The sequence below is a fragment of the Oxyura jamaicensis genome, chromosome 1, assembly GCF_011077185.1.
Source record: "Oxyura jamaicensis isolate SHBP4307 breed ruddy duck chromosome 1, BPBGC_Ojam_1.0, whole genome shotgun sequence".
NCBI classification, from domain to species: Eukaryota; Metazoa; Chordata; class Aves; order Anseriformes; family Anatidae; genus Oxyura; species Oxyura jamaicensis.
The window spans coordinates 102568943-102585181 of NC_048893.1; the positions used below are offsets into that span (position 1 = coordinate 102568943).

General features: G+C 36.0%; 1 protein-coding gene across 3 annotated transcripts in view; it reads left to right on the forward strand.

Annotated features, from left to right (window-relative positions):
• CXADR (CXADR Ig-like cell adhesion molecule) overlaps positions 1-13438 on the forward strand; it is a 32198-nt gene extending 18760 nt beyond the window's left edge. For 2 of the 3 annotated variants that reach the window (XM_035315421.1, XM_035315423.1), the window contains exon 7: positions 40-4252. In XM_035315421.1, coding sequence (XP_035171312.1) covers positions 40-307 — 268 coding nt within the window. In that variant the 3' untranslated portion in view covers positions 308-4252. Of the gene's footprint in view, positions 1-39; positions 4253-12851 lie in introns of those variants that run through there. The other variant, XM_035315422.1, reaches the window with a different exon arrangement.
• Positions 13439-16239: the final 2801 nt, after the last annotated feature.

Genomic DNA, 16239 nt, shown 5'->3' on the forward strand with positions numbered 1-16239 from the left:
GAATTCTTGTTCTGCAACTGAATTTTTCTTTTATTTCAGAGAAGATGTTCCGCCTCCAAAAAGTCGCAGTTCAACAGCCCGCAGCTACATAGGCAGCAATCGTTCTTCTCTGGGCTCAATGTCTCCCTCAAATATGGAAGGATATACCAAAACTCCATATAGTCAAGTCCCAAGTGAAGACTTTGAACGTACTTCTGGTCAAAACCAAACCTTTGCATCTTCAAAGGTAGCTGCACCTAATTTAAGTAGAATGGGAGCTGTCCCAGTGATGATTCCAGCACAAAGCAAAGATGGGTCCATAGTATAGAATATTAATTTAAATCCTGTTTTTTAATTGTTCATTATAAGTATTAGTGTTCCATCCCTCGTTTAAACAATGGCATGCAATTTTCCTTGAAGAAAACAAAGTTAGTTTGAAAAGCCACCAATTCTCATTTTTAAATTTAAACTTAGTAGTGTGTAACAGTTGAACTATTTGCTGAAAGCATGGAAGTTCATAAATACCAGACACTGAAGGTGTTTGGACCTCTGGTAGGTTCCTGAAGAGACACCGTCTGCTAATGTGCAGCTCTGAATATGAAACAGTAATACACAGTTGACAAGTAACAAAACTATTTTGTATGTAGACCATGATGTTTCTCAGAGTTCTTGAAATTTCAGCCTCGGTTTTGGAGTAATAGTATTTTAATATGGCCACTGTCTGAAGTTGCAGTGGGGCTGAAATACAGAGGATGGCTGTGAATTCTGTTCAAACTGAGTATTTATGCAGCTCTTTAACTTCATAATGTTTATCTGGAGTGCTTCTTGAACTTCTATTTCAGGGGCTGCCAGTTATCTGATTGGTTCAGTTAATATAATTAAATCTATTCTGAGTTTAAAATCTCAGTAACTGGAAATGCGATAGGAGACCTTGTGAGCTCTTTGAAATTCAAATTTTACCGCAATAACTAGTTCTAGTCATGTCAGATAACTTAAGTTATCTGGTGTAAGACATCCTATCAAATTGTTAGTAGTGGTATCTTTAACTTTAAAATCTGTAGCTCAACTGTTATATTGTCACAGTAAGAATGAATATGTATCTCTACAGGTCTTAAGTTAATTGTAGCTTGCATTTTCCAAAGCCTCCTTAGGTTCTAAGGCAGTGTTCTTACTTCTGATAAACCAATTACCTAGAAGTTTCATTGGGCTTTAATAAAGCTGTTAATTAACTGGTATTTGATATGTTCTCTTGCTCTCATGGTTCTTCAGAAAAATCTTCACCACATTCATGTTAAGTGGTAGTTAGCCTTAAGATGATGATACATTTTTATATGAATTTGCAAGGAATTGAAAGCTTACTTCTCCTTGCCTGTTTAATGGCCCTAAATGTATTAATGGATGTTTAGATTTTCAGCACCAAAAGTTTCATGTGGACAGAATCTAGGAGAAAATAGTTATCCAGAATTGCTGGTATGAACATGTTTCAAGAGTCCATTCAAAAAAAAAAAGCCTTCCCAGTTTTTCTATCTTAAAGCATTACAGGAGGTATAAAACAATTACTTACCTTAGTTTCACACCTGCTTAAAGATTTTCAATAGTTCCTGATTACTGATACTACATATCTATGGAAGCTAGATTTAAAGTTAAGTGCAGTTTGAATCTTTTTTTTTCCTTCCTGTTTTCTAATCTCCTTCTCATCTTGTGCTTGGGAGTGTGTAGGGGGGGAGTCCCTTCAGCTTACTCTAGCTATAGATGTTAGGCTACTAATTACTTTGGAAAACTAAATGAATATGGTATGTGGCACAGAGGCTGATGGAGAAAATATCTGAAAGAGCCTGTTGAAAGATGTTAGGATTGTTTGTATGTAGCAACAGTGAGATAAAAGGTTTCCCCAAACTTCTAGGCTTAGGATCTACTTTCTTGTAGCTTCTTAAATCTGTGATAAATTACTTGGCTTACTACTAAATGTTTCCCCTGTCTTGTAGTTATGTGCACCATTTTTGGTTGGCACTGTTAACATAGATAACGTACCCTTCATACCGAATTTAGATACTTGAATGGCTACTAAGTATTCTAGACTCTAAAATTTTACACATCTTGGACTTTTTTAGATTGTAAACTGATACTGTTAGAGATCAGATTTTTTATCTTTCATGTGTGCCTTTTCAATAAACTTTGCCTGATTGTATCTTCAGTTTTTAATGAAATTTCTGGTGCCTAAATTTACTGTTTAGACAGGTGCTTAGATGATGGTACAGTTTTTAAAACATGACACTGTGATCTGATTTTTTGATTCTTATGTACTATTTATACCTCTTCATGCCTATTTTTGGATGTGATTTCAGTGACTCTCTGTATTGTTCTGTATTTCAAATTGTGAGTTACTCTTTCAATTGGTAGTGAAAATGTGTTCATATTCCTGAAAACTCTTCAGTTGTACTAATGAGATGGATGATTGACTCTCACTTGTGTGGTAAATAATAGGTTTAATAACTGTGCCAAACTCAAGCTTATGAAGAACAATAGATGAGATGACATTTTGCATCCAATTACTGTGACAGAAGAGACTTTAAAGATATTTTAATCATAAACTGGTTGTTTACCTTGCAACTAAGGCCTTCCTTAATTAAAAGGGTATGGTTATTTGGATCATAAAAACAAGCTGAGTACAAAACTAGAACTGAATCACAGACTGAGAGATAGCTAGACACCTAAGCAAACAGGCAACAAACCTACTGAATTTGATTCCTAGCCCTCTATGGACATAATGTGAGATGAGGTGTGGTTTTTGTTTGCTTCTGCTTTTTTTTTTCCTGTCTTGAGACCCTGTGCTTTCCGTCAGGTAAGCCCTAGGACACTCGAGAAATTTCTCACTCAAGCATGCAGAGCAGAGTTTACACATACTTAATGCTCTGTCAGATTGCACAAAACAATAAATGGACAGAATGGAAAGACAGCATGATATGCCCTCAGAGCCTCGCTGTTAGGCTTAGCAGCCTTGACAGTGTCTGTCCATTTATGTAATTGCATGGAAAATAAAAGGAATGGAATCTGACATAGTCCTTATCTGAAATAAAGAACCTCTGACTTGGGGTAAATTTTGCCTCAAGTTGCTATCATCATGCCTTTTTGAATGAATAAAACACTACTGTATAAACTCAGTACCACTATTATAAATTATTTCTTTAGTCACTAGATTCATAACTTACACTGGATTATGATTCTGAAAAGCAGCTACTATACTTCGCAATGTTTTTTAGTTGTGTAGGACATGAATTGAATAAACACATAAGGTGTCTGATGTTACAAATAAACCTGCTGACAGAAATTTTCTAGGAATTAGTGGCAGCTGATATACCTGTTAGAAGGTGGCATTCTTAAGGTCTCATTTTATTTAAAAATAAAAAATAAAAAAGGGGGTGGGTGGGTGGCGATAGCATTATGTAAATACTCTAAATGAAGCTGAGAAATTACTAGTTAATGTCATGACTGTAAACTTGCCTGTTGAGGACTACTATATATAGAAGAAACCCCTGAATTATAGTATGGTGTGAATAAAGTATTAGAATTGTAATACTGTAGAGGTTATGTAACATTTGTCCATACATTACAAGCCTTTTCATAAACTTTTGAAATGGATATTTAAAGACATTTGTGTTAATCTTCCTTACCTGAAAATGAATTATGTAGTGCACAGAAATGCCTTGTTGGAGAGGTAAAATTACTTTTGAAGCAAATGTACAGTGCATACACCTTTGTCAACCATGATAGTCACATTCATGTTAGGTGTGTGCTTCCTGCTTGATAGTACAAGTAAGACTTTTTAATTACAAGCTTTCTCTGTAATAATGTATATTGTATATTGCTGTTTTCCATGATAGCTTTTTGGTTTTGTTCTTGACTGTGTATGTTCTGGGTCACTTTAGATCTTTGTGGCAGTCTGAAGACACAATTCTATTCGTATCACTTAAACGTTGTTTTATACACTTGATAGGTGCTTTATAGGGCCCTTTGGGTGTTGAGGCACAGCTCAAATGAAACTGGAGCAATAATATTTCCTGGAATCCAAAATCTTACATTATGCTTCTCATGCATAAAGCATGAACTTGAATATCAATACAAATTTCAGTATGAAGTTTTATATTCACATTTTTGGGGGAATGATACCATAAAATAAAAGTACTGTTTGTGAATCTGTAAAAACAAATCCAAAATTTTAAAATGTTGTAGTTCCATGACAGACTTGTGTACTTTTTGAAATAAAACTGTTGGAGAAAACAGTAGTCTGTCTTTATTTTAAAGCAGCACTTATGTATGGCTTAAACTTTCTGTACCTGGAAGCGAACAAATATGGATGTGTATACCACACTGGAAATAATGATTTCTTGCTGGCCCCCCCCCAGTTTCTAAGTAAAAGGAAGTAAAACTTTTTATAGATATTTTAGAACATGCACTTAATACGGAAATTCTAACTGTAGATACACAGATGTAATGATGAATTTAAACATCTGGGCAGCCTCAACAGGAATTCTGAAAAAAAAAAACTGGGAAGGAATTTTTGCTGTTCTTATTTTGGGCAGAACCAAGTATTCCTGAATATGATAAATTATTGTTTTTTAATTTTTTTAAAAATTCAAACAAGAAAGCTTATATTTAAAGCATTTTGACAAAATACTTGTTTTTATAATGTCAGCCAACTTGCTTTTTTTTTATTATTACTAAAATAAAGATGACCTGGGACACCTCCCACCCCTTGGCCTTGCAAACAAATTGCTTTACTGTCTTTGTAATTTTCTCAAAGGCAAATGCAAGTTCTTCAGTGTAGTCTTGGGTGCTTACATTTACTTTCAGGAAACAAGGCCTGGCATGGGTTTACATTAGTGGCATGTTTTGTATGTTAATACCATAATAACATTAGAGGACAAAATTGCTTACATTTGTTCTTAATGTATGCATATCTTCATATGATAATGCATACTTGTGCCGTGCCAGATGTGTCATTTCTTTGTGTATATCTAAACAAATCTTTTTAATATGTGTACAGAAGCATATGAAGTTAAAGTGTACTAGCAGAAAACCTTTATTTTTTTATATTTCAGGTTAAGATTTGTGCTTAAATACAAAAGGATACCTAATAAAAACAAAGGCTCATATTGTTGTTTTACAGAACTCTTAAAAAAAATCTTTCTTCACCTTCTTAATGTTAATTTCAAGACTTCTGTCCTTTCCTAATGTGGCAGTATTCTCTCAAATAGAACTTTCAAGCTGCAGCTCTTGTGCTGCTTCTATATAGAAACAGGTGCTTGTGAATGAGAGGAGCTGATGAATGTGGGAATTCCAGCAAAGCCAAGTAGCACTTCACTGGATTTTGCTGGTAGTGTCATAAAAGAAGAGAGGATGCTCATCATGGAGTTCTACAAAACCTTTGTTGTCCTCACATATGTATTAGACAACACCTTGGATCAAGTTTCTTAAAAGGTCTGTCTTGCTGTTTCTTTACTGAACTTCTTAGACATCCTGTGTACTTTGAGCTTGCTGTTTCACTTTTTTTTCAGATGAAGAGGCTCTATAATTATGCTGATACTTAATAAATTATTAGACTAAGTGTTACAGAAAACACTTAATGCCAGCTACTTAGCCTTGCTTTCTTGTCTGTAAAAATCCACAGAACAAAACCAAAACTGTGAAGAAAATAGCTCATCAAGGAGTAAGAGTTGAATGAAACAAGCTATGAGTGTTGCCTACCTTTCCAAGATGTTTTAAAATTACCTTTCACTTGAGGGGTAACTGTAGATGATTACACAGTTCTGAGAGGAAAAAATGTTCTGAAAACAAAGATCATTTAAATTATTTATTTTTATATTTTTGTAAGTCAGTGTTAGTGCCACGTTCATATGTTGGAGTTCAGAAGACACAAGTTTTCAACTGCCTAGTACTGGCCAGTGTGCTTTGAATAACAAAGTTAATTCAGTGGCAGCAGCTACTAGTTGGTTTCTCTCTTTAGTGGATCAGCATATTTATTGAATTATTTTTCAAGTTTGTGTTGACTAGACGAAGGAGGCTTCTACCATAATATTCAGAAACATAAAAGTTTTGCAACTTGTCCTAACCTTGTATGTACTAACCTTATATGATGATAGGATTACTAGATGGTAGGAAGGAGCCGGGTATCTTTATAAAGAATTTGAGTAGGTCGGTTACACAACTTGATTATGTAACAATTTTAAAACAGCAATATTAGAATAGACGTTAACATCTGAAAGCACATCATTTTACCTTCAGTAATCTAATTTTTTCTTCAGGGTAAAACCTCTTGAGGCAGTATGCCCACTGGGAAGCGCAGAGAGCTGTGTGATGCGATGACAGTTGTCCCACTTCTCAGGGCTGTAAGCCTCGGTTCTGTAAGTGGCAGGCAGGGTAAAAAAAAGTTGAGTGAAGTAGTTGAAGGGCATGGGACTTATTTCCAGGAGTACTTTTCCAACTTACAAAATGGGGAATGGAAAGTAGCAAGTCTGATCAGCATGTTGGGAATTTTGTAGAACGGATATGATTTCTGGAAACACAAATGAACTGTCCAACCTCTTGAAGCTTTTTGCTGCTCAGGTTTCTGGCAGCGTCTGATTTGGTGGTTTTCAGACAATCTGTATTTGAGTTGTTTAAGTAGTCACTGCAATTTCACCGCTTAAAAATGCAGTGTCAGGTACTTTTCCTACCACGAATAATTTCTGCATGTGATGTCTCTGGTTATATCATTACTAATAATACTGTATAAAGAAGTAGTGAGAAATGGTAAGAGCTGCAGTAGACCAAAGGTTCTGCACAGCCCACGTGGTGCGAGCAATGAGGGCCCAGGTTTCTTGGTGCTCACCAAACATCCCAAGGGATGCAGTGATTGTTCCGGTTATGCAGCAGAACTTGGTGTCAGAATTCAGAATGTAGGTATCAAGGAGCACTGTACCAGATGATAAAGAGCTATTAAAGTAACTTAATCTAGTACTGTTTTTATAATAGCTTTCAATTGTGTCAGTTTTGCCATTTATGTTCTAGTGAATCACAGAGAAACATCTGTCTTTTTGTAACCAGTTGCTGTTATACAAGTAAAGTAACACTTTTCCATAGCTAATGATTACTTAGCCTGCTCCATGATCTATAAGTGAGATTACTGTCCATACAGGAATATGAATCCCCTTATTTCATATTGTTTGCTAATATCTTAATTGTAAAACTGCATTCAGGATTAGTGAAATTTCACCAATGTTAAAAACATGTAGCAGAGCTTCCATTCTCAGCGTTCAAGGTCTCTGACTGCCACTGGCAGCAGCATCAACTTGCAGCATCTTGCTAGTCCTGTGAATGGACGGTGTTTCTAAGAAACTGTTTGCTGAAGTAAAAACACTTGAGCTGTGCCATACTTAATGATAGGAGATTAAGATAAAATATTTACTTAAGATTTCCGTTCACTAGTAGAATAGCTCAGGTGGGAGGGAAACTGATATCCTTAGATCAGAAATAAAGACAGCTCATGATAAGACAAAACTACTGAATTGCTTGTGACTCCTGAACAAGATGACAACTCTGGGGCACAGCTGGTGGTTTGTGGAACTTGTCAAAAAGCTTATGTTGTGGCTGCCAGCACTGTACTCTTTATCCCAATAAACAGAATGTCCTTTTATGTCACTTCCAATCCTATAACTGTCAAGAGTAGAAACAGTTTGTCTAAGCTGTAAGAGCCATAAAATATAAAATAAAGCTTGAAGTTGCGTTATTTAATATATCCTTCCCTGTTCCTCCTGTCCTTTTAGTACACTGACTTCTTGTGTACCAGCAGCTTCAAATAGACTATTTGTTGTTGCCCTAATTTCATCCTTGTATTGTATAATATGAAATTGCTTAGGAATTACGTCTTTCTCTTGCATTAGACCTGAAAGTTCATTCAAGTAACTTTGCCTAACCTATTTAATCTAATTGCCTTGTTATTATTACTTAAGATGGAAAACTGACTGTGCTTAAAACACAACTTGAAAAAGGTGGTTGTCTCCCATGCTGACTCCAGCCTACTTAGGAGGAAAAAAATAATTGTGGGTAAATTGAGTGGTCTGAATTGAAACGAACTAGTAAATTCTGTTTGAGAATACTGATTGCCCTCTTGTGGCTGACCTGTATGCAGCTTTAATCCTTATCTGGCTGGCTAAAGGCCACTGTTCTACTGATGGTTGACTGTAGCTTACTAAGAAATGTTATGTTTCTCAACAGAAAGCAAAGTGACTCTTAAATACCAGAAAATTATTTTCTTCTTGTTTATTCAGGAGAATAATTTAGGTAACAAAATGATTATTGCAATCTGCATCAATTATTTGCAGGCACTATTTCTCTGCATAAGCTCTGGCAAAAAGCTGTAAATTGTACAGATATCATTAAAAAATGTACAGCTGAGGTATGAATATAGCTTTTGATAGTTTTGGCATAAAATACTACTCTTATGTTATGCTATTGCTAGGCTAGAAGTATAAACTTCTACATCCTTTTCTTAAAAAAAAAAGCGTAACTGAAACCTGATTGACTAGTATGGGTTAGTCATTGAAATATCTGTTTTCACAAGACTGCCATTAAGGTCACAGATATGTTTCTTCATTTGCAGAGGTCCTTGGGGAGCGGGAGGATCTCAAAACATTTTAATTGCATCTGTAGGCTTTTCTCAGGGTCAAGATAGTGACTTGTTAAAAACTGTGATTCTTGTTTAAAAAAAAAAAGTACAGTTCTGATCATTATAGCCTTGTGTAATTGAGAGTGAAGTTCTAAACATTAATTACATTTTAAAAGTGATGTTACATTTCTACTTCAAGTATTTTAGTTGTATTACTTAAATAAGATATACCAACGTGATTTTTTTTTGTTAATAGTGCATGATTTGGGTGGGCAGGCAGGAGTTTCCAACAACCTGCTAAGATACTTTATTCATAGATGAAAGATCTGAAAGGAGTTTTAGAGCCTTTATGCTCAACAGTCCTATTTTGCCTGAATTAGCATAATTTCCCTGCCTCAAATTATACCTGGACAAGGAAGGATTTTAATCAGCATTCTAAAAGGGGTATCCAGCTGACAGTGGAAATTGGGTCATTACATTACACATGTGAATTTTATCCTGACAACATCCTGTGTCTATGCCAACCATATTAACTAGCTAACTTGCTGCTGGCTGTATGGTTTGTACACGGGGTGAAACTGCTGAAAATGCAAGGAACCTTAGGACATACTTAATGCTTGACATGACCAACAGAGGTGCTCTCAGTAATAACAATAACAAAAAATTTCCAAGGCAAGGAAGTCTGATTAATGAAGTGGAGGATTAGGATTGAGATCCTGGCTATGTCGTAATTTAGCCACGTGATCATTATTTTTTCTTTTTGAAATACTGACAGCATCTCTGTATTCCTCAGTTTCCAAATTTGTTGGAATGGAGACAGTTCTGTTGAGTTCCTGGGACTTCAGAACTAGACCTTCCATCTCACCATCTTACTTTTTTTTTAAAGCTATCCTTGACCAGTCTTTTTAGTGGTTGTCAGCTGCCTATCTAATGTTTTGCTTTTAATTTGAACTGTCAAATTAAACCTTCAAATGACCAGTACTTAAAGGTAGTTACCTTGGGCAGACCATCTGTAGTTGTCCGTCCCCTACCATGTGCTGTTTGTTAATTCTGTCCTAGCAATAATTGCTCTTCCAGTACTTCTGGCACTACTAGGGCATTTCAGGATGTAGTGAAAAGAATGGTAGGTCAGATCTCATTAGGCAACTTCTTCAGAGTGAAGGATCCCCCCAGACCCATTGCCAGTGCAAGGGCAAACGCTTTTCCGACATGCATTGTTGTAGAACCCAGGTTAGCTGCCTGCTTGGGATCACCTTCACAGGAAGCATGCATCTCCTTTCCCTGAACTGCATTTGGGAGAGAGTAGTCATGTAGACCAGCGTCCCTCGTTAGTCATCTGGGTCACTTGATGCTCCCTTCCCACCCTTTTCCTCTGCTGCTCACTTATGAGTGTAATGAAAGGTATTCTCAGAATAAGGTAGTTCATCCTATTTATTCGGAAAATACAGAGTCAAGATATATTGAGTACTTTATTGTTATTGATGTTGTAGGCATCTAACCACGTATGCTTACACTGCCAGGCTGAGGTACATAAAGAGGGACGAGGGCTCCTTGTCGTTGTTGGCCCTGTCAGCGATGAATTACTCCTTGGGTTTGCCTTTCTGTACGTCTTTGCTTTACCTACAGCTTCCCACTTGCACCGATGGCTGACCTTCCACTCTCTTTCTGTTGCATGCTACCTATTTCTGATTGCTGGATTTATTTCACCATTGGAGTAGGATAGATTTTAGGCAGCTTTTCCCTTTTCTATATGTTGCTATTGAACAAGATTTTGTGTGACCATAATTTTTATTGTTCTTTTCTATCATAGTTTCTGTTCCTAAGCAGTTTCACTTGTTTTGTACTGTTTTAGGTATTAGGTATTGTAAACTAAATCTACATAGTATCTTAGACTGTCACTTTTTTTTTTTACTCAGGTTAAACATAAGGTTATGATTGCAGGTACCTGGGTAGACAGCAATTTTTCATTAATTAATATTTGTCCTCTAAGATGCAAAAGAGTTACCACGTTTTGTTTATAAGTTACAAGAGCAGTGGGTAGATAGATATTTGTTGATGGTGTTCCTCTATCACAGCTGCATGAATAACCTCTAACTTCATGCTACAGTTCACTTGCCAGACTTCATTTTTCTTTTTTCTTTTTCTTTTTTCTTTTTCTTTTTATTTGAGAGAGAGATTTACTTAGATGAGAAGAAGAAAACAAAGACTGAAAGTATCAGGACAGTGCAGGAAAGGGAAAACAGATTACATTGTATTTGTTCACATTGCCTTTCCAGCTCTTTTAAGCATCTGTTTGTTGTTGTTTTTGTTTTTTAAACAAACAAACTTTTGCTTTTCCAAACAACTAGGTGATCAAAAGTTATCATGCTGTTCCATCTGGTCTCTGTGCGCCACACAGCAGACTTTTTTTTTCATAAGCAGGCTATGTTAATTGTCTCTAAACTCATTAGTGAAAAGACGTGAACAGGACAGGCTTGATAGAGAGCCCTCCTTGAGTAAGCCCCTACTCGTGTGCCTGTTTTATCCTTCAGAATAGCTAGATTCTCCAATAACTTTTGTCTTCAATAGTCTTCAATAACTTTTTGGAACGTAAGATCTGTTTCTTCAGGGTTTTGCAATAGAATGAGATAAGATGAACCGTGGGGGGAGCAGGATAATCTTCTTTAGACGGCTTGTGTTTACTAATTATTAACTGGATATGTTTGAGAGCTGTTGATGAAAAATGTCAGAAATAGGAGTGCTGTGTTAACTGTAGTGCAAAGACAGGAATACAGATTGAAAGGACACTTCTTGCCTTAGTGTACAATTCTAATTAATGTGCTTCTATTATCAATTTTATCAAATAAAATTTCAGGCTGATGGCAGTGTTCCTGTTCCTGTGGCACTACAGTTGAGGATAGATGCATTAAGTTAGGGTGGAAAATAAGTTCCAGGAGAAACAAACAAACAAACAACAGAAGTTGCTAAAATCTTTGCAAATTGAGAGAATAGTAGATAAATGATAATGAAAATTAACTTTGTGACTATTGCACGTGGTTACCCCTTAAAAGAATAACAGACTATATAAATTGTAAACAGAGTAAGGTAATGGAACAGATCAGCAAATACGGTGATTTAGTGCCAAGCAGTACTTGGCACTGGTTTGAATTATGCTTCCAAGCAAGATTTGTGAAGGTGCTCAATTACTTTCACTATCATGTGCAGCTGGAAGATTTAATATTCAAAGTGCAATTGAATTGTGACAGCTTGCAAAGAAGAATGTGAGTTGTTACAGAGATAACGTGAGTCAGTTTTTCAATTAATGGTCTTACAGCGGAATTGTCAAGGAGTTGAGGCATGTTTTAAATACCTGTCAGTGCTGGGACAGCAATACAGAAGCCCTTAATAGGCTGAAATGGAGTAAGAAAGTGTGATTTTTCCACTAAATGTAATATATACATAAGCATTTGTGGATTGTTAATTAAGAAGATTTGTTTTGTGTTAGAGTATCAAGTTTTGAAAATGAATATTGGTGACTGTTAGCAAAGTTTGAGTACTGACAAGGTAGAAAAAATAGCTTTGCAGCACAGAGCGGTAGCAAAAATGCTTAGTTGTCATTTTTCTTAGAATATCAATCTAGAATATTAGGTCAAAGAATACAGAGCTAGTAAAGAACAGTAACTGGAACAAAGAAATTTTAATTAAGTATGTTTTATTAAGTATGGGTGAGTCATTGGGTACTTTGAAAAGCCTGTTTGAGTGTTTATAGCACAAAGCAAAAATGTGTGGTTCTTTGGTAATTCAGTTACTGGTATGAAACAGAAAACTGCCATCTAAGCAAACTTTCACAGAAACTTTACAAGTTGACTGTAGTGGGTGTATGCTGGGAAATCCATGAGCATTTTAAATAACCTAGGTGAAGATACTAGAAAACTTAAGACAAAGTTAAAATTACACTATTTACTGGATGGCATGGAGAGCAATTCTGTTAGCTGCAGCCAACTGCATTGACTTGAGTGGGAGTGAAAGCATGTTATAGGCAAAATATAAAATAATTTCTGTTAAAATTAACTAATAAATCAAGTTAGCTTGCTACACTGCTGCACTGGTTTTATATAAGACACTGGTGTGAACTCTAATCGGAATGACCATCATTTGGATGATTATCTGAATCATACATTTAATTACGGTATATTAAAGTGTCTGGCCCCTCTTTAATATAGATTAATGATATTCTTTTTTTTTATAGTATGGCATCGAACACAAGATTGGTGACATAACAGTGGTATAAACATGAAGAAACAGGCATCATTTTTTGCATGAATTTCAAGTACGGTAAAACTGAAGTTCATAATGAAGTGCTTTTTTTTTTTTTTTTTAACTTAATCTCACTTTAGATTCAAGATTGTAAAGTAGGCTGTATTTGGTTTTGTAAGTACCAAATTTTCTTTTATATATGTTTTAATGCAAAGTTTACAAAGTGACTACCAGCATTCTTCTTGCTAGTTTTGTATTTTAAAAAGAAAGCACAATCACTCCCCTTTGCCCCACCACCACGTAGATTCAAAAATTCATCAAGTTAACAAAATCAACTCAGGTGGTAGAAATACAGCCTTAAGCAGTGGGGCATTGAAAGAGATTTTAATCTTAGAGTAGTTTTGTTTTTTCCTAGCTTTCTGTTCGGTTGGTATGATAGGAAGTATATCATCTGTTCAGTACTGTAGTGCTACTACAGTATCACTGTAATGAGGCCTTGCAACCTGTGTTTGAAATGTACTGTATTTTAAGATTGTATATGTTTTACAACAATAAAATGTGTTTGAATGCTACAGTTAATGCATGCTTCAGCATGATTTGTTAATGCAGATGTTGTGGTAATTCATGTCTGTACACTGTCTCGTTCCTTCTGTTCCTCAACTTTTACTCTGCAAAAAAATTGGAGGAAAGAAGAGTGCACTCTTTAAACCAAGCTAGGTACATGGTCTTTTGTATTCTGTGTCATGAGACTTTGAGTACTGATTAAAACTTCGAGTACATAATAAAAAACATTAATCTACCTAACTATGTAAGGATGAAATCACAGTAGACTGATCCTGTGGATCAGAGCTTTTAATAATTCACTTTCTTCTTTGTTTTATTTTAAAGCTGTGGCTAAGATGAAACTGGTGGGAGCCTAGTACCCCATATATTCGGGCAGTTTTGAAAATGGTCATTTGGTTATTGTCACAGTCCCCATAAATCAGAGCAACTTAAGGACACTACATCTTTCTCTGCTCTTGAGAAATGCTGTGTGTATGTACACATGCTTTTTTTTTTTTTTTGTAATATGTAGTTACTAATTTAAAACTTAATTCAGTGATATCTACTGTGCTGTACTCTGAAGGAAACCGTATACTTTATTGGTGATACTGGTGCTTATGCTGAAAAGTATACTACTTACTCAATTATTTTTGCTTCTGTTTTTAAAAGGATCATAGCTAATTCTATTATAAACTCAAACTGAGATGCTTTTGACCAAAAAATCCATACAATTGTTTTTGTCACTGCACATAAAAAGAAAATAAAGAAAATAGTTTTTTTAAAAAAGAGGTTTTTTTAAATGTTACAGTTGCTTAAGTAGCCATTTTTTTGAAGTAATTTTAAATTTGATTTAATTTCATTATTATAATTGCAGAAAAGATACTTTGCCTTTAAGAAACACTTACTTTTATGCCAAAACATTATATTACTCATCCTCTCCTTTGACTCTGTACTGCCTAAACTTGTCTGTGAGCAAATCTGGCAAGTAATTAATCAGGGTAAAATTCCACCAGGAAAGTTACCTGGTCAAGAAGAATCAATTGCCTGTTTGGTTCCATAAGACTGTCACATAACACAGTAATATATAAATAAAACTTTTTTCACTAGAGTTTGCTCCAACTAAGAAAGATATTCCCTCCCACCCCCACCTCCCCACACACCCCATCATCTAAGTGATTAACTGCTAGTGTTTTAGGAGAGGGGAAAAATGCAGGAATTACTGTGCAAGCTTATAGTGTCAGCTAGTTGGTTAAAAAAAATAGTTTTTAAAAAGAACTCAGGGAAAGTCTGAAACTTCATGCACCTAAGTATGTCCTTGGAGTTAAAGGAACCATTTTTGTATTCAAATTCCTGCCTAAACAAACTTTTAATATATTTTGAGTAAAGAAAATAATTGTTGCTCTTGAAGTTAAATGTGTGTCGCATTTGTTTTCTTCAAGAAAGCTAGTAGCTGCAGAACTACTTTGTCACGTCTAATCCACGTGACAGTACAGCTTTTCTTACTAGCCTTCCAGATACCAATGCAGAGTCTTTTGAAAGGTACTGAATGTTGACTATTTAGTCCAGAAGTCTACCTCAGTGAGATGGCCAAGTAAATGTTAATTTTGTTACCGTGGTGTAAATGTGGTACAAATTTGAAAGCCTGCCTGATATTATATAGACAGGTTGAAGATGGAGACTAACTCTGTCTGCATTCTGCCATCGTGTTCATGCTTAGAAGGTAAAATAATGAAACCTGGAGATCATGCCTTGATAGATTACTGTGACCTGGTGGCTGTTTATGAATTATATATGTCAGTAGGCATTTTTACTTGGATATGGTTCAAGTCTTCAACCTTTTATCTTTGTATCTAGCATGCAGAATGGCTTACATGGTCAGAGGGTGGAGGAAACACCCTGGCTCTTGTGCCAACACTATTAAATGAGGAGATCTTCTTGCCAGGGCTTGCTTTTCACAAGAAAGTTCAAGCAGTGCTTATTTGGTAACTGAGTTCTTGTCTACACCCACAAATCTCTGTCTTTCTCTTTCATATGTAAGCTAGCTGACCTGTACAGTTGGACAAAGCCTAAGTGCTGCCTATACTCATCAGCCTGCATCTTTGCTGCAAAATGGATAAGCTAACTTGCAGTGCTTTCCCACTATCCCTGCATAATATGCAGGTCTATCGAATCCGAATTGTTGAACTGAGCTGTTACTGTACTCTATTTAGTTCAGACTACTTAAGTATAATTTTTCCAACAGCCATTCTAATTATACACATCTGAAAAATAGCACTGTGCTCATCCATTTTCACACTTGCTGGCATATTCTCCGCAGTTACCAAGCGTTGTAGTCATGCAGACCTTTAGGTTTGATGTGTGCTTTGGAAATTATATGTTGCAATCTAAGACCAAAGTTGGTTATGCGGGTTCATACTGCCTGGGTGTTACACCATCTGGAGTCTGAAGCAAGCCAGATCCTTCACCAGATGAACTTTCCTGTGGTCTAGGGGCTGATCCAGATTCAAAATTTCCCCTACAGGCAATATGGCTGCAACAGGCTCAGAAATGGGAATGAGCTATGCCACCACAATGCAATTTCACATTGCTACGACTCTATCCAGGCCTGAATTTATATAATTGTAATTATTTCCATAAAAATTATAAACCCCAGACTGTAACTCTAGCATACGCATTTTAAGCGGCAGAACTCAGCATGCTGGAGGCTGAATTGGCCCAGCCCTTCTTGCTCTTGGCTTTCCATTCCTGGCCTTGGGCTATATCTTATCTTTTGTCAGAGTAAGCATTGGTGCAGCTGCTGTGAGCCACATCAGAGACATGATTTAGTTTAAAATTGC